Raw genomic sequence first — 19,939 nt, 5'->3', positions numbered from 1 at the left:
AAATTCAGCAAAACCGATTGTTTTTTTTCCACTTCACAAAGTCCTTGTGGGGTCCTTCTTTGGATGATTCCTTTGAATACCTCCAAGAGTGAGCCCTCCATAGTGTATGTATGCATGCCACCTACCCTTGACCTTATTTGGTAGGTCTATAATTGAAGATATTGTTGAGATCATGATATAAGTGAATAGTACAACTAAGAAAATCAAATATTGAGGGGTTTAAAATATGTACATGTCAAATATAAATAATATAAGTGGAAAAAATATAAAGGGGTCAAAAGAAATCTCTCTCATTATGAGGCTATCATAAAAAGATAAATATTTTTGGTGTTCTAATTTTTTAGAAAAAAAACAAAATAGATGTAGGAAGGGAAAAATCACGATAGTGAAAAAATATACACATAAATATAACTAGTTTTTTTGGATTTTTGTTGGGGTGGAGTTACACTAAATATAAGAGAATCTTACATGAAAATATTTCTATATGGAATAAAGAGTATGAAAAATGGTAAGAAAAATTGTGGTAATGGTGAGGCAATGTACAGAGCATAAATAACACACACCTAGGTAGAAATATTTAAATAAAAACCAAAATAATTATGAAAAAATCTTTTATTTAGGCCATATATACAAAGAAATATTTACATACGCATGGGCCATAATATACTTATATTTTTTATATTTTTTATTTTTTTGGCTCAACTAGCCCAATGACTAGCTAATTGAGGGTTTTTTATTTTAGTAAGGAGATATGGGAAAAGTCCCCTAGCTCACACGCACCTATATACAGTGAAAGGGTGAGGGTAACCACAGTGTTTGAGTGATTTGATAGGGTGAGATAACTCACTATGGCAATTACAGAGAGCCAAAAAATGGCTATCAGTACCTTTTATGACATGAACCTTGTTTCACATACTTGAATATACATGTTCATGGTATCAAATTTTTCTTTTTGTTTCTTCTTGCAGGTCTCAAAAAAAAAATCTCTAGATATTCCATGGAGCAAGCTTGGACAGGTGATGGACCTTTTGGTAAAGCCCCTCATGGGAAACATATCACAAGTCTTGCATGTAGTGAGAAGGAAAACATTTAACAAAGAGCCTAAGAGGTTGGATAGGTGGTGGACCTTGCACCTTTTCTCCCATTCCCAATCCAGTCTAGCTATCCACCACTATATTGCATGAAGTGTAGCTTGGACAAGTGGTAGACTTTGAAACAAGAGACCCGTCATCATCAATCCTAGTTTGGACCTATGGTAGATCTTACTTTTTTCTCATTCATAGTGGAGCCTAGCCTAGCGAGGTGGTAGACGTTACTTTTCTCCATGCTTCAAAGAAGCATAGCTTGGAGAAATGGTGAAGCTTTGTAAGGTTTCAATTGGGATTTGTTTATAGCAATGAGGAAGTTGAATATGGACTTTGGCATCTAATAATACCACAATGTAGAAAATGTAGAAACTATTTGTATCTTTGAAACATAATAAATTTCTTGTTTTTCAATTGCAGAGTCATCACTACAAGAAAGTGGGTCGACTATCTATAGACATGATTTGAAGCACCCAACGAACCTCATGCAAGGCCTTGTTGTATATATCAATCACCTCCTTGTCACCTGCCACTTCCTGTCAAGAATATCAAAAGAGTGATTGTTTTGGAACTTGAAGGATTGCTTTTGAAGACAGTTGAAACAAAACATGGAGATTATATGCCATCTTGGGCTCAACACATGTGTCTTGTGGAGGACAAAGATGAAGTTTATCATGCGGTGCGCTTAGACACAGAAATACTTTTGGATTTCTGTGGTGAATACTTTGAGCTGTGGATATGGAGTTGCTATAACCTAACAAGAGTGCAACACATCACACAAAAATGTTTCCAAAAGAATTATAGCAAGTTCAAGATCTTTATGAGTAATAAGTGTTGCCAAAATCCAAACATCATGTTAGGATTTAGAAGGGTTTATCATAAAAACTTGAGTGATATTTGGAAGATCTTTTCGGACTTGGATGCAAAGAATACTTTGATTTTCGATGATAGTCCATATAGGATGATGTGGAATATGCTAGGAACATATCTTATATTTCCAAAGATGTGGAGAAAAACACCTAAGCAGATTCAAAGATTCTTGCAAGAAACAATTATTCCATGGTTACTTGGATGGTTGTATGCAAGTGACAAGAGAGATTATACCCATAACACAATTGTAAATCAGTATAGTGATCTTGAGACAAATCATGTCCTTCATGTGTACGTGTCAAGGTGATAACATTAAAGAAGGTTGACAATGATCCTTTTTATGGCCAGATGATGTCCTTTTAGTATGATGTGTATTTGTATTACTATATAATTCAAAGGTTATTTAAAAAAAAGATGTGTCAATTTGATGAACACTTGCATGGAGTGCACCCTACTCTAAGGGGACTTGCATGTATTCTACAGGGTATCCTATTATAAATAAGATTATTTGTACATGGAGTGCACCCTTCTCTAAGGGGACTTCCACGTATTACTCAAGTGTATACTATTATAAGGAGAATCCTATGTGATGGATCGTGCTCTATTCTAAGGGACTTGTAATGGAGTGAACTCTACTCTAAGAGGACTTCCATGTATTACTAGAGTGTATCCAATTACAAGGAGAATCCAATGTAATGACAAAGCATCCTGCTTTAGAACAAAAATGTGCCGATCAACTGTACCCTAGTCTAAGGGGACTTCACTATATTACTAGAGTGGATTCAAGTTTAAGGAGATTTCAATGTAGTTCTAGATTGCACTTTGTTTTTGGGGACTCATTTTACTAGATTATGGTTGTGCTTCATCATGATATATTTAAAAATATTTAGTTTTGTTCTTTAGCAATTCTATATCATTCCATATCAAGGCTGCATCCATTTTTAACTAAGAGAAACTTATGTTTGATATCAAGATAAACCTACAAGTATGGAATGGAGAATTCTTGGATGTGCAAAAAATATCTTGGTCTTGGCACACATGTTTTCCTAAAACATTTATTTTATTGTCCTTCATATAAAAGAGTTTTAGAACCTACAAGTCTCTGAAAGGAAAAATATAAAGTCTAATTGTTTGCATTGGGAGAAAAGAAATCATGGACTTTGAATTGTGTGAGAGACTTGGTTTGTGGAGAAAAATGTTTGAATCAAGAATGGTTATTTTACATCCTCCATGTAAGGAGTTTTGGAAACTAAAATATGCTGAGAGAAAAACCATGGAGTCTAAGTGCATGTATTGAGATGTCAATGTATGCATGCATATCTTTATTAGGGTCTATGCATAATTGGATGCTTCTGGACGTTAACTTCTCCAATTTGTTATGAAATAACATATTTAATGTTTTCTTGTGGGTAGAATTTATTTCACTATATATGTTTTTAGGATAATTTCTTGAACTTCAAATTAAACCTTCTATGTGCAATGGAGAAGAACTTAGAGAAATTTTTATGTAAACATGTTTGCTTACCTTTCACTAACTGTAGCTTAGATAAGAAGTAAACTTTGCATTCCTCCATAGCCTATCTTAGACAAATGCACCTTGAAACTAGCCTTCCTATGTTGCAATTGACATTTGCTACACATTTTATAAATGGCTCGTACCTTAAGTGAAGAATTTCTAGATTAGAGGTGTGTGTTGCTTTGATGTCATGCACAAGTGGGTTTATTTCTCAATGGGTGCTAGCTTGGACAAGTGGTGGACCTTGAATTAAAAATTCAGATACTCCATTTGACCTTAGCTTGAACAAGTTGTGGGCCTTCAAACCAATGTCTCCATGTTAACACTAGAATGGTAACCTAACAGGACATAAAAGTGTCCTTTCAGGGTTTTGGAAAAAAATTCCAAAACCATAGTAGATCCACTCATTTTGAAAAATCCTTTCATGAGCTTATAGTTCAATAACTACTACATATGGAAAAAATGAGAAACTTGTAATTTTTCTTATCCCTTGGTCACTACAAGCCTCCAAAGTTGATGGACCAGTGCATTTTGCCCAAAACTGCAATTTCTTACGGTTGATTGCATATAAATAAGACTGGGGATTTTTGTAGGACATGAGATAAAATGCCCCGTTAGCTTCAATGGGTTGGTGACCAAAACATATGGTTGATTTTACCTCACTAATTTTTTTTGGTAAAAAAAAATAGGTACAAAAAAGTTGCATTTTTGTCATTCTGCAGACCTATCATCAAAGATTCTATAGTCACACTCATATACATGTTTTCTTAGTTTCCTTTGGGCCTTTGGATTCAAAAGGAGCCATGGAGCATGTCAAAAGGATAATGGATCTCTTATAATTGGAACCTTGGTTGCAATGATAAAGTGCTAAATACAACAAACATGAAAAAACTGGGTTTAGCATTATGACCTCTAGAAACCCATAAAAACTACTCAATATCTAGCCAAGTTTTTAGTCTATGATTAGATATGGTTACTACCTACAAAATACACACAATTGGCCTAAGAAACTAGCAATATTGAGAAAGTTATGCTTGCTACTCTAAAATGTATCGTATTCTTCAGCAATCAAAAAACTCAACCATCATCATATACTATGCTATATAGAATATTAGGTCCCCCAAAACTCAAGGAAGATTAGCTTTATGTTATACATTACACTTACACAATCAAAATTGAATTTGGATATCAAGAAAGCCACCAAAAAAATCATAAAAGTGCTAATTTTGGCCAAAAAACAGGATTATGCAATTCTTATAAATTCGTCATAACTTTCAATTTTAACACTTAGCTTTCCCTACAAGCATCAAAGCATGTTGAGAACTATGAAGGCCTAACCTCTAGCCATCTAAACCTCACAAACATGAAGTTTAGAGTGGTATAGTTGCCAAAAATTGAAAAAAGGCCAAAAAACAGGACCCGTTTTTCACACAGTTTAGGTTCAAAAATGTTGTGCAAGAGTAAGGTTAATGGTGAGATCGATACTCAAAAAAAAATGCTAAGTTTTTTTCAGCTCATAAGGCAACTTTGTGGATATATAGCACCTAGAAATTCATTTTCATACTCTTCAAATAATTCAAGCAAAATGGTCACTTAACAGGACACAAAAGTGTCCAAGGACATAAAAGTGTCCTGTTACCATTCTAGTGTTAAGATAAGTTGTAGGTAGGACAATAGAGTATAAACAATGAAAATGGAATCAATGTACTAGTCTCTTGATGGTGAAACCACCCAAAACCATAATTTTTCAAATGTTTAGTCTAGTACAAAACATCAACATCTTGTACATGATATATTGAAATTAAGCTGTCCAATTTGGGAATTGGGATTTTCCCACTTTACCTAATATGGTCTTTCTTGGTTTTTCTTTGATGAAATGTTGTGGTTGAGTGTTTTGAGACTTAACTCTCCACTGCTTCATCAATGTTACAGTTTGCGGAGAAGATAAGTGCTCCTTTTTCCTCCAAATCCATCTTGTTATAGGTTCCGTGCTCGAAGATTCTCTTCTTTGTGTCTCAAACCTTGGAACCTTATTTGGTGCAGTAGATGATGTTTTGGGCACCCAATATTGAAAGGGCTTGTCCTTGAGTTGTACTTTTGGTACCCAGCTATGCCTGACTTCTTGCATGCTACTTGTAGCATTTGCTTATCTATAGGATGGAGAAGATTGATTGCTTTGTGGTTTGGTTTGCCGGTAATCTCTTTCCATTCTTCTTTGCTTGGTGCAATTGGAACAATGAGTTGTCCGCCTTTAGGTGATAGCTTGATTTGATTAGTATCCCAATCTGGTACTACCTTGTACGTCCGCATCCATGAGATTACAATAATCATTGTTTCATTCATGTGTTCATCTGGTAAGCATACAAACTGATGAGGGTATGAACATCCATGCACTATCACATTTAAATTGACTACTCCCAATGCCGGTGTTGGGTTCTTGTTGCATCCTTTAATAGCCAATATTCGTGATGTCAAAGACTGATCCGTTGCTTTCTTGTACGTGGAATAACTGACTGCATTTACTCGAGCTCCTGTATCGACCAATGCATTTGTGATATGATTTTTTAGTTGTACTTTGATGTGAAGGTCCATTCCATCTAACCATTCATCATCCGTTGACACTGCACCCTTCTGTAATTCCCATAGTCGTTCATCTAGTTCCAGAGTGTTGATGGGAATAGGTATTTGTTGATTTTTGAGAGGAGCTTTCCCTTTGAGTACTCTAAGCTGAACTTCCTCTTGAGCTTCATCAATCACTTGTTATCGTTTCATCTTTCTTTGCTTTGTTGCATGCATCTTTTCTAGCAGTTCATTGGTTAGTGGCAAATTGTACTTCTTTAAACGACATCCACTAATCCAATTAGCCATTGCTTCACCATCTAGAGTGGACAACTTAACTGCTCCACTTGGGGATACATCTTCAATGATAAATGGTCTATTTCTCTTTTTCTTAACCTTGGGAATGTGTTGTTTAAGGGAGTAGACTAAAACTAAGTCCCCTTTTTTGGAGATTTTTGTGACTAGATGGGAATCAAAAAACTGTTTTTGTTTCCTCTTTTGTGCATAGATGTGAGATACATCTATTAGCCTTTTCTCATCAAGATTTCTAAATCTTCAATCCTCTCTGAAAATTCATGTCCGATCCACTCAAGATCCTTAGCTACACTTAGTGTTGGTAATAGAAATTCTATTGGCAGTATGGCATCAAGACCATGAACAAGGTTAAAGGGTGTAGCATTTAAAGCGTTCTTGAATGAAACTCTATAAGCCCATAGAGAGGCATGGAGATTCATTTCCCAATCGGTTCGTCCTGAACTAACCACTTTAGTTAGTACCGAGCTAGGAATTTTATTCGTGTGCTCAGCTTGTACGTTTTCTTGTGGATGATAGGAAGATGATTTGTTATGAATGACTATAAATTCATTAAGCAGATACTCAATTACCTCATTGAGGAAACGAGTTCCCCTATTACTAAAAATTTCTATTGGCAGTCCATATCTTGTGAACACATTCTCATACAAGAATGCGGCTGTGGTTCTGGCATCATTATTTTGGGTTGCCTTAGCCACTGCCCACTTGGTCAAATAGTCCGTAGCTAGAATGATATATTGAGCTTGGGTTCTATAATTTGGTGGTTGTATTGGCCTGACAAAATCTACTCCCCATTTTGCAAAATGTCTAGCCCCCATCATTGGTCTTAAATGCATGCTATCTATACGGGTTGGCATTTTTGCTCATTGACTGCATCACACCTTTGAACATATTCTTTGGCATCTGCAAAAAGTGTTGGCCACCATATGCCTGCCATCAAGATTTCTCTCGCGGTGGTTTCACTAGAAAAGTGACCTCCAGCTAATCCATCATGTGCTTGTTCTATAATGGAAATATATTCATCTTCATTTGCACAAAGATGCATATGTTGATGCTTCCCTCTTCTATACAATTGGTTTCCAATAGAGCATAGTCTCTTGCTTTAGTTTCAATTGCTCTTTGGCGGTGTTTACTCATATCCTTAGGAATGTTCGGCCTGTAAGTAAGTAACTGGATAGTTACTCCACTTAGGAATAAGTGATATTTGGAACAATGTCACATGAGGTATGCATGCTTGTTTCTAGCATTGAGGACATTTTCTTACAAATGAGTGAACATCACTCCTCATGGTTGGCCAAAATACTCCAAGTCTCAAGATCCGTTGCATAGTTTGGTCTTCCATGAAGTGAAGTTCCACTATGGTAATATGTTATTGAGTTAGGTGTTGGGTTTTCTCCTCAAGATTAATACACAAAGCAATATTCCATCTCGATTTTTTTGTATAGCCTTCCAGTTAGTAATTCATACATTGTTGATTTCTCAATCAATTTGTTGTAATAGAAAGCGATATCTGCAAATCCACTTGAGCTATGGTCATCAGTGATACCATATTTTCTGACCATTGGGGTATCATTTCCACAAAGAGCAGATATGCATCTCGTAGATCATCGTCTACTCCCTTTGGTGGTTCACCTAAAATAATCCTTGATAAATGATCTGCTCTTTGGTGAGTGGTGTCCTTTTTCACAACTACAATGAAATCAAATTCCAAAAGAATGATGAACCATCTCACTATTCTTCTGTGTTGTATGGCTTGTTGACCAAGTACAATAAGGCTTGGTGGTCCACAAAGAACACCAATTTGTTGGCTAATAGGTAATTTCTATACTTTCTTATGGCATAGATCATTCCTAATCCTTCCCTTTCGGTGGTTGTATCGTTTTTCTCTGCCACATTCAACTGTCTATTAGCATAAAAAATAGGAAAATCAATTTTTCTGTCTCCTAATTGAGCTAGTATACACCCAATGGATAAATTAGAAGCATCTACATCTATGTGGAATATCTTATTCCAATCTGGTGCTTTCAATATTGGGGTTGAAGTGAGAGCTTGCTTTAGCATCATGAAGGATTCTTCACACTCATCAGTCCATTCAAAGAGTGTATTCAAGCTGTACATGGGTTTTTCCATTGTAGCGTACATGTAAATGAATCATTTGTAATATCCACAATGTCCCATGATAGCTTGAATCCATTTGACTGTTGTCGTCTAGGCAATTCAACAATAATATGAATTTTATCCATATAATACCTTTTAAGTAAGGGGTGTATTTTATTTATCAACAATTCATAGATAAGTATTTTTAGAACTCACCCTTGAACGCACACAATATGAACAATTTATAAGGGAATCTTTGAATTAGGAATACCTTTTATATTTCTTGAATCCATTAGGAATACCTTTTAAATAAGGGGTGTATTTTATTTATCAAAAGCTCATAGATAAGGATTTTTAGAAAACATCCTTGAACGCTCGCACTATAAAAAAATTATACATAGTAAACCCCCCCCCCCCCCCCCCCCCCGTCCCCCCCCCCAAGTTTGATTGGTTTGTAGCAAATATGGAGTCTGAATATGATCCTCCTCCAGCCTACGTAGATCTTTTGGTCTTCTAAAAACATTGTCATTGTCTGAAATTCTCACCAGAACTACAATCCGTGAACTTGGCACCATGAATTCCATTTGCACAATTGCTTCCAACATCTATCATCTTAAGTGGTGTCATCCTTGTGATTAACTTGTATTCCATTTTGAAGACCTACAAGGATAAATCTAACTTGCCATCCCCATCCTTTCTATTTTTAGATATCATTCTTCTAAAAATTATCATCAATATCTTATTTTTTTATTCTACATGACCATTTACTTGAGGGTAATACAATGTGGATTTCTTGTGAAGACGCATGTGGTAATATGCTAGCTTCCTTATAGATTTATTAATGAAATGACCCCCTTGATCTAATATCATCTTGATTGGACAACCAAATCTGGTCATATTCTACTTGTAGAAGAACTTTGCAATGCTCTTCATTTGATTATTAGGCAGGGTGGCTCATGAGCTTCCTCCAGCCACTTCTTGTAATAGTCAGTCACCACACCAAAATATATTTATTACTTGTGTTCCTTACTAAAGGGTTAATATGTCCCACAAAGTTTAGCTCACATTTTTGAAAGGTTCTAGTGGTAAATTGAATTGTACTAGCTAGTAGCATCAAATTTTAATTTTGAGGCATGTCATCCTTTTGATAGATCAAGCATTGTTTTGCATGTTGAAATGCATCTTTGTACACACTTGGACACCACAACCTACTTGAAAATATTTTTGATTCGATTTCCCCTAAAAAATGTCCTCTAGAGGATCTAGAATCAACTTTTGTTCAAAGCCTTGAGTACATGTTCTCAAAATTTGATCAAGCCCTCTCTTGTACAAAACTACAGTAATGACCACAAAGGTTCTACTTTTTGAGAAAAAAATCTTTTTCTTTTCCATCACCAACCCTTGGGGAAAGATCCCATTCTGCAAAAATTCCAACATATCTTCATACTATGCATTCTCACTATCAAACACTGAATTGGAAAGAGATTGCATCATGTAATCCATCAGTTCGTTCCAATATTAGTTCTCCATTCTCCAACCAAATTAAATATAAAAAATATGATGCTCTTATCCTAGTTTGTGAACCACAGAGTAGTCAAATTACTAGATTGGTAATACCCATCTTGATTCCTAGATTGGTAACCATCTTGCCAGCCTTCCTAACAAATGTGGCTTGTTGACCAAGTAAATCATTGCCTAATGATCTACATGTATAATGATGTTTTTTGCAAGAGAATAATGTAAGAATTCTTAAATTCCATGTATCACTCCCAAAAATTCCCATTCAATCATCATGTACCTCTTCTACTCGGATGATAATGCTCTAGTTGCATAATAAATTGATCAATGCAAATTCCTATGCATGATAAATTGGTCGTTATGTAACCAATTTCTTTGTACTACTTGTATTATCACTACTCCTACTGGTTGATCCAATGCATCAACAATCAAATGAAAGGGTAACTTCTAGTTGGGTGGCACCAAAATAGGTCTAATGATTAACATCTTCTTGAAAGTGTCAAAACCCTCCTTGTGTTCATTTCCCCATGGGAAAGTGTCACCCTTCTTTGTTAATTGAGTTTATGAGATTCAAACATGTGCCAAATAGCGGAAGAATTGAATATTCAATTTGATTTGGCCAAAAACCATATCAATTGCTTGATAGCCTTAGGTTTAGGTGCCTACAAGAGAGCTATGTTTTTTTTTGAGCCGATTGCAATTCTTTGTTGATGACCTTTCCCAATAAAATTGCTCTTTGGAGAGAAAAATTACACTTTGTGAGACTCAACAAGAGCCTTTGTTCCCTACAATTCTCCAAGCAAAACCTCAGGTGACTAAGATATTCTGACTCTTTTCCAAATACACTAAATTCATCCAAAAATAATTCTAGAAAGGTAGTCAAGTATAAACTCAATATATCCATAACCCACTTTTGGCACTTCAACTCAAATCTTCTAAAGGGGTGCATGGGATTCCCCTATATCCGCATGGAGAAGCATGCAAAACTGTCAACCATCATCAAAATAGTCCCCTAGGAGGCTCCTCAAGTCACACATCACTTGACCATGAATTGGCACCATTGATCACCTTCTACCCCAATTTTTGCGATTTGATAGCGCTACTCAAAACTCACTTAAAAACCTCATTCGGTCTACTCATGCAAAATTAGCACACCCATTAGGAAGAGGTTGGGGTCTAGGAGGGACTCTTTATTTCCATGCAATCATGGAGGTGATTAGCATTTTGATGAATAGATGCATGCCATGTGTGCAATAATTGTGGGTGTGTAAGAGAGGTCCAAGGATAGTAGGCTTTTTTTCCCAAAAAGGGGGTGAGAGTCGTATGATTTTTTTCCTTCCATGACTCCTAAATACAATCTCTGATTGGAGCGAAGATTATAGATCTCTGATCTACACATTGATCTCTTTGTGTAGGTATGTTACATGATATGGTTTTGCTTGCTAGATTTTAAATTTCATTTTGGGAGTAGATTTGAATCCAAATAAACTAGCTATTTTGCCTATTTGAATTCAAAAATTCTCCTTTGATTTCTTTCTTAATACTAGAGGTTTGATTCCCTTAAACTACCAAATAAGGAGGCCCTCCTAGACTTCATTCTCTTCCTAATTCCCCTCTGTGAGAGAACTCACTCCTAGATCAAGGTAGCTACCCACAAATTTTCTAGCTCATTCCTTGCCCCCAAGTTCAGAACCATGATCACAACAGTCAGCCCCACTACTCTAGAAATTACAAAATTCATCTCTTATGATTTATTTTTGGGACTAATGTCTCCTTTATTTAATGATTCAATCTCTAGAAATTATTACAAAGGCTTATATATAAATCCCATTTGTAATCTCTAACTTAAGGGGGAGATCACCTTTGTCATTACCCTACCATCTTGTAAGGTCTATACAGGTTAGACACTCCTCAAGAGTGAGTCTCTCATTTGTAAGAACTCCCAAAAGCAAGATGTGTAGAAACAACCTAGATAAATTTGATGGAAATAGATTTAATACTTGTCAAGAGAAGGTAAGAGGTTAACTCATGAAGAAGAATCCATGGGGGGTAGCCTAAGCCTCTAGGTGAGAATGAAAGGGTGGAAACTAGGTCATTGAGTGGAAGATTTCAAGGGAGGGATGAGCAAGCATTAGGTGTGCTATTTTCCTCACTTGATGACAATTACATTCATTACTTGGATGAATCTAATATGACACATTGTTCAATCTGCACATTTCATGTCAATATAGCTTCAAGCAAATGCGTCTCAAAATTCCCACAACAGCAATTCCAATGCCTTCTTGAATTCAATGCTCTTCATGTTTGTCATATTTGCTTTTGGATACCTAAAAGAGTTATCAACCTTTGTTGCTTGTAATTTTTCCATGGTACTTGTGCTTTCTCTAAGTCCTTCAGTACTTCAATACATACTCAATCTTGCTCTATCCAATCCAATATCCCTTCTCAAGAATTCCCCTGATTCTCATGAACATCCTAACCTTTACCCTTTGATCTGGTCATGTCAAGTATGTCCACAAACAATGTGCTATGCCACACATATTAAATTTTAGTACATCTAGAATAATCAAAATGAAAGGAATGTTCCTACAATTTCTCACCCTTATATCCACTTAACACTTGAATTTTATGATTTTTCGATGGCCGCTAGCTTGGATTCTATCATGTCTACTTGCTTCATTACTAATAGTTTATTTATTTAGCTTTCATATCCAAATCTAACTCCTCAATTAACACTACATTCATTGCAATTGGACTTTGCCTTTATTCTCCTTTGATAGCACTACATTTAATTGCAGTTGGGATTTTACCTTGTTCTCCTTTGAACATGGTTCCCTAACAGTTCATTTGGCTGGTTGACAATTAAAATACCCCTTGCATGTAGGGCCTTGACAGTGTATTGTTGTCCCATAATAATTACAAGGTGGAGATGGATTGTATGATTGTAAAAACTAAGAAATTTCTTGCCCTTGCTACATTACGACTCTACTATTTGACATCCTAAGAATCATCCCCCCTGGTAGGTCCTCGAAGTTCATCCTTTTTGAAACCTCTGTTTGAAGGGTTGTGGAGCTACACTAGCCTATGGATTCACCTTTGCTAAAAGGTGTGAAAATCTTCTACCCCCAATATTTTGAATTATAAAAGAAAATCAATCATAAACAAGCCTCTCACATACCTGACACTTAGGTTTTGATGCGGGTTATATTCTTGAGTTCCCCTTCTCCTTAAGTTTCTCAAGATCAATTTATTGATTTCAGATGCCAAATATTTTTTCTTCTCTTTTCCATGTTTCTTCTTCCATTCTCCATGGTGGTGGAATTCTTCTTTGACTTCTTACTTTTCTTCTATTGTGTTGAATTCTTCTATGATGGGAACATGGCTTAGTCAAGTGTCACTAAAGTTACTAAGATATGGAAGCTATTGGGTAGATTTACCATCATAATTGTACAATGTATAGTTAATTAGAGTCCAATCTAGATACCTATAAATAGAAACCATTACTTCATTCTGTGAGCTAGTCATTTAGTAGTCTAGAGCTCACCCCTTTGTAATCATTGAGCATTTTTTCTAACCATCATTGATATTTTCAATAGCTTTATCTGGTGCCAATTTTACGATTTCTAGTATCTAAATACATGTCAATTTCAATCTCTTGTTCCCTTAGTTTCATTTCAGTGTTTTTCTAGTTTATGTGTTGTCTAAAGTTTGAGCCTGGTTTCACATTTGATCTAATCTAATTGACTCCCAGTCTCTAACTTGAAATAGTTATCAAAAGTGACCAACTCATTCCATTTTGGTGATCATGGTCGTGAGCTAAAGCTCTTGATAGGGAACATATCTCCTTATTTGGGGTTTGGATTTAACTAGAGTTCACCATTCCCTCCAAAAGATTAGGTAGATAAAGGAGTTCGACCACAATGCTCATGGAGAAGTAGTAGCACATCAGCTGAGTGGCTGAGGAGTTGGAGAGCAAGGATCTAGGAGTGAGCTAGACATTGGGAGTGATAGATGCTAACCTTGACTAAAGGGTGGGAGAGAGACATGGGGGTTCCCAAAAGTCAACTCAATTGAGGAGATAGCATTCAGAGAGAGCTAAGAGATGCCTCAATTGCATGGGTCTCAAAAGGTATATAAGAGCAAAGCAAAATATTATACCAATGGGAGTGATGGAAGCAAACAAAGTAGGAAAGAAGCACACAAGATTTAGCAAAAAGGAAAAATACAATGGATACAATCATAGATATAGATGACTAATACAACAATAAGTTGGATGTGGATGTTGATCATTACAGAAAGAATCACACTAGAGAAAAGAAATCAACCTTCAGTGAGAAATCTAGTAGACACATGGACCATGACTCACATCATCACAAAACCAGACATATTGAGCGCTCCATTGATATCAAGAATGATTTTCCTTTATTCAAGGGTGTAAAGAAGGATGGTCACAGTGTTCACATACTAGAATTTGAACAATACTTTTAACTAAAGGACGTCGATGAGGGTGAATGGGGAGAATTTGGTTTCTCTAGCAGCTTCTTAGCCAGATCCTTCTTTATATTGGCTGCTAGAGTTCTTTTCTCTTTCCACTCATTAGATCCTTATCCTTTCCCTTATATTTCCATGTAGCTCGCTACGTTTCCCATTTTCAATCCTCTTCTATCTGCTTTGGTTCATGCATAGCTCATCTAGTATATCCTCAATCACCACTTTAATGCTTCTAGTAGAATAGATCTCACTCAAATTGGTTCAACTTGTTTTTCTCCAGATTCTTTTGGCTTCACACTATTTGCACATCAGACCGTGAAGTTTCAGTACTTTTTGCAAGTATAACAATGTAACCTCTTTCTAGCCCATGACTGGTATTGGCCTCATTTTCTCTGGTACTAGACACTCCATCTATTTTTAGCACCTTTGGGTTTGTTAATGAAACTATTAATAGATTCCTTCCCCTCCTAAAATTATGTATCATGATCTGACAATTATTTTATACATAGCCAAATGCCTTAAGATAGGTACATTGAGAGACCTGGGATCTTTTGCTTTGTAGTCTCAACATCAGGTATCTACCTTGTCAACTAAAGGTCTAATGTTGGACATTTTCACAATATACTTAGACATTTATTTCATCTTCTTTGTCCATGATCCTTTCTTCTTGGTCTTGACTTGATCATATGGCTCACTTTCAGACAGATTTGGACTCCAACTCCTTAGTTGATATCTCATTGTCACTAAAGTCTTTGCATTCCTTATGTCCCCTCTCCCTTTTGGCCTACTTCTCTAGTATCAATGTTATTTGCACCAAATCATTAAAATTCTTTGTCGATATTGAATTCTCTTGTTCCTTTAGCTTTTTGCTTTTAAAGTCACTGAGAGATCAAACATGCATCTTTTTCTCTAAAGGAGGCTCATTCAATTGCCTAGTAGGCTCTTTGATTTTCTCAACGTAGCTTTTGATTGAGAGTTTATCATATTGAATCTTATCCACCGTATCTCAAACAAGATACCTTTATCACCTCTATTGTCTATATATTCTAGATAAAACGCTTTGACAAGCTTGTTGCATGTTCCAAGCTTATTGGTTGAGAAGTGAAATTACCACTTTCATGTCATGTCCTTCCTTCAAGGTCTTTTCTCAGTCTAAAACCATTCAGATCCTAACACCCCAACTTTTAGTAGTCAAGAGAGCAGCCCCATAGTTGTATCTAGTAAGGAAGAACATTAAAAAGAGAATGGGGTCTATGAGGGCCTCTTTATTTGGCATTTTAAGAAAGCCAAACCTTTGGTATTAAGAAAATAATCAAAGGATAATGTCTGAATTCAAACAAGAAAAATGACTAATTTATTTGAGGTTAAATTTCCCCCCCAAAATGGATTTTTAAATCTAGCGGGTAAAACCATAACATATAGCATATGTTCGAAAAGAGCTCAATGTGTTGATTGAAGATCTATGATCTCCACTCAAATCAAAGATCATATGTGGAAGTTACGGAAGGTCAAAAATCATAAAATTATCCACCTTCTTTTTGTGGAGAAAAGTGCACTCTTACACACCTACCATTCTTGCACGTGTACATTGAATACACCTATTCATCAAAATGTTAATCACCTCCATAGGCTCATGGAAAATAAAGAGGCCCTCCTAGATCCCATCCTCTTCCTAATGAGTTGGAAAGGATAATGATTTCTTAGTGAAGGCCTTGATGGAGTGCCTTGAGAAGAAATTACAAATATTCAAACCAAAATTAGCTAGGGGTAGAAAACGAACATGAGGACAAAAAATGCTCAAGGACAATCCGAATCCTCATCAAAGGATAAATCACCAAATAGATGCAAAAGGCAAGTTGAGTGGCACTATAAAGAAATTCATTCAAAATGAAGTTCTTCCACCATTTCAAAATAAAAATCTATCAATGAGCAAGATGAGATTTATGTCAATGTCTAGGAGCACATTTAAAAGCTAACGGCACAGTTAGATGATATCAGGATGACCCTAATAGAGGTTGCAAAATTTTATCGGAATGAATAGGAAGAAAGCAGCAAAAGTAATGGCCATGGGCCTATCTACCATAAAAGATGAGGAGGTGCTAGTTATCTACATAAATCATAAGATCAAGAAGCAATGGGAGCCTTTATAAAGTGTAATACTAGATGGTGGAGTGGGGGTGAATATATTGGGAGAACATGTGAGGCATAGAAATTGGGAATTTAGAAAATGAAGCCATCACCATTTATTCAGGAAAGGATGGTTTACCAACATGTTTTTCAACCCACTTGGTTGGTGAAAAATCTGCAAATCAAAGTTGGGAGGGAAAATCTCAATGCTAGTTTTCTGGTGATGGATGTGTAAGGGACATATAGCATGCTATTGGGTCGACCATGCCTTAGAAGTGCAAGATCCTTTCATGACTATGGGGCTTAGACATTGACCATTCATGGTCCCAATAGGAATATCTAGATGAAGACCAACATCATTAGAAGCTGAAAGAAATATATGAGACCAAAGAAGCTTTGTCATAATAACTAATATCTAATTCTCCTAAATGATTTTCTCATGTTAAATTGATCATTTAATATGGGGAAGTACCAGGGGAGAAAAATATATATTATTAGTAAGGCTAGCAGACTGGTCACAGTAGGGAGGCCCACAATAGGGATCCAAAGGGTACCATCTGCAGAAGAGCAATGTGCAATGAATGGGATCCAAAGACCTTAGGGTTCAGCCCATTAAGACTTCCAAAAGGCTAAGTTCCAAAATTTCAAAGTGTAAGTCCAATGGTCAAATGTTAATGGAATTGGATGCTTTGTGTGTGTACAAAAGTCCAAATAGCTCGAGGACAAGTTAGAGGGTGAGTTGGGAAGATGACAAAGCTTGAGAAGTGACTAGACACACACACACACACACATACAATATACACCTAAGCTTACCCTTTCCACAAAGTAAAGAGGACACATGTCAGGCATGCAAAGAAACCCCCAATTCTTGCCTGAATCCTATTGGATGGGCACAGAGGTGGACCAATGAGAAGTTAGCTAGTGTAAACTAAATTTTTATTTTAAAAATGCTCAAAAAAATAACCAATAAGAAATAGTCTCCCTAAAAGACTATTGGACAGTCAAAAGGTCCAATGATAATTAAACAGTTCCTAAAATTGCTTAATTCCTATTGGAGAAAGGACTAAAAGGTCCAATAGCAAAGCAGATAATTAAATTAATTGTGTGGCATGTACAAAATGGAAAAAAGGATGGACACTTGTCACAAGGCTCTTGACTGGGCCTCTCAAAGGCTATTGTCCAAATTATTTACGGGCCAATAGGAAGCGAGCAAGAGTAAAACTCATACTCAAATACTATTGGCTAGGCTTTTCAAGGGCCGATAGGAATGCAACATGAGTAATTGACAAGGGGGGTCAACCAAGAGGAGAGAGGGGGCTGTTTTGAAGGGCATTATTCCACACACACTCACACAACTCATGTGTAGAGCAAGAAAATCATCTCCTTCTCCAAGCTTTAATGAAAATCTCATCTTCTTCTCCAAGTTTGAGAATGGAGGCCTACACCAACAACTCTTGGATATGGAATGCAAATCCAACCAAGAGCTAAGGTTCAATGCCATGCTTCTCTCCTCTATTATCTAATTACTAAGCTAAGCTAAGCTACAAGAGTAATTAATTGAGGAAATACTTCTTTCTCGTAAGAATACTCCTTCTTCCTCTAGATCTACTCTCATACCCCGCTAGCTCTCACCATCTTCAAAGGTGTGTGAGGTCTTGGGTCTGAGACCAACGAGTAATTGATGTTATGTGTTATCACGTGTAAGTTTGGTGGATGAAGCTTTCATCTTCATAGCACTGATGAGTTTTTACCAAGGAACACAAAGAATTGTATTGCACAAAGTCTCTCTTAATGTAGAAGTTATAATACAAATGCCTAATGGAGGGGGGACCGGTCCATGTAAATCCGGTCCTCAATAGTTGTCAATTGTTCTATTTCTCTCCCTCTTTCAAGTATTGTTATGCCAAACTAATTAGGTGTTATGCTAATGTTGTTATCTCCAACCAAGCACTCTTGTATGCTCATTAGGAATTTGCTCTTAATGAAATGCTCACTATGTTAAGTTATTTTCTACTATTTACAAGATTTATAGACCAGTAATTGTTACATTGGTATCAGAGCTATCGGTTTCTCTTTTCTTGCTCAAGAAGAGAGGTCCTCAAGCTTGCTACAAACGGTTGGTATTATTAACTGCATGAGGGTAAGTAGAACAGGGATTTATTATCCTTGAGGTGCGCCTCCTTCGTGCAGTTAACGAGGTATCACCGTCGAGAGATATGGTCTTAATAATGGAGTGCCAAGGGGCTTGCCTACGGCTTAACCATTATTGAGCGATTAAAAGCTTGACAGGAACCGGTGTCGACTAGGCTATGATAAACCCTCTCTTCTATTCCTTGCAATTAATGATATTCCGAGCCACGGGTATATATGCTTGAGTGCATATATTTGAAAGTAAAGAGGAGTAGCAACTAGGGCTTGAAGTGCTAAAGTACAAGTAAAAATTTACACCTAAGACCTAGTTATAATGGCTGAAAATAGTAGAGAGAGTGAAATTAATGTTGATGGCTTTGATTTTGCTAATGGTCAAGCTACTAATGATGCCCCTATGCTTGTGAACTATCTTGTTACTAGGCTTCAACAAGCCATGGGCAACCCATCCCTCCAGGGTGAAGTACAACAACAATTACGCATCCATGGGATTCTCCAATCTCCTCACCTAGAAGAGGGGGTGCCTATGAAAGCTCCTAGTGATATTTCTAAAAGAGGTCTCTCTACGGTGAGAGAAGAGGAGGACCCATACGAAGGACCCAAAAGCTTACAAGTTGACGGGGCAACTCCCTCACCAAGGAGAGCCCAAATCTCAATGGTAGAGCCCCCACCAAAATAACGAGAAAGAAATGAATCTCCCGCCACCTTGGCGGAGATGGCACCGTGAAGACGGTGGGAAAAACGCTCTCCAACACCCCCTAAACAGAGAAGACCATCGGATAGTCCTTCTCACCGTAATTCAAAGAAGGAAGAAAGGAAGTATGAGAAGAAAAAGGCGAGGAATAGGTCACCCTCTTCTCCATCTTCATCATCCTCCTCCTCTTCTAAAGGAAGTGATGGTGCGGCTCCCGAAGAATTCAAAAGGAGAGGCCATAGGAAATCCTATGCCGCTTGGAAGAGGTCGTCCAAGCTCAAATAGTTCAAGGAGGGAGGAAAGAGTATCTCTTTTCCTACCTACGATGGCACCTTTGGTGCTACGGACAAAGTCTTGGCCTTTTTTCAACAATTTGATTCGGAGATGAGGGCTTCATGGAGTCCTCTAAGATACGTCATGTAGCCATGCATCTCCAAAAGTCTGCCAGGCAATGGTGGTCTAGCCTACGAGCAAACGGTGAAGCTCCATGAACATGGAAATATTTAAGATCTTCCATTATGA

General features: G+C 36.8%; 1 protein-coding gene across 1 annotated transcript; it reads left to right on the top strand.

Moving 5' to 3' along the window:
* Positions 1-1,695: 1,695 nt before the first annotated feature.
* Positions 1,696-2,262, top strand: LOC147430821 (uncharacterized). The gene has a single exon (XM_086493588.1). It carries the CDS (start codon positions 1,705-1,707, stop codon positions 2,260-2,262), a length of 558 nt encoding a protein of 185 aa, XP_086349714.1. The 5' UTR covers positions 1,696-1,704.
* Positions 2,263-19,939: the final 17,677 nt, after the last annotated feature.

This window comes from Adiantum capillus-veneris, chromosome 21, assembly GCF_014529385.1.
Source record: "Adiantum capillus-veneris isolate H3 chromosome 21, ASM1452938v2, whole genome shotgun sequence".
In the NCBI taxonomy this organism is placed as follows: Eukaryota; Viridiplantae; Streptophyta; class Polypodiopsida; order Polypodiales; family Pteridaceae; genus Adiantum; species Adiantum capillus-veneris.
The sequence above is the reverse complement of the archived record's forward strand: the minus strand, read 5'-3'. Positions and strand labels throughout refer to the sequence as shown.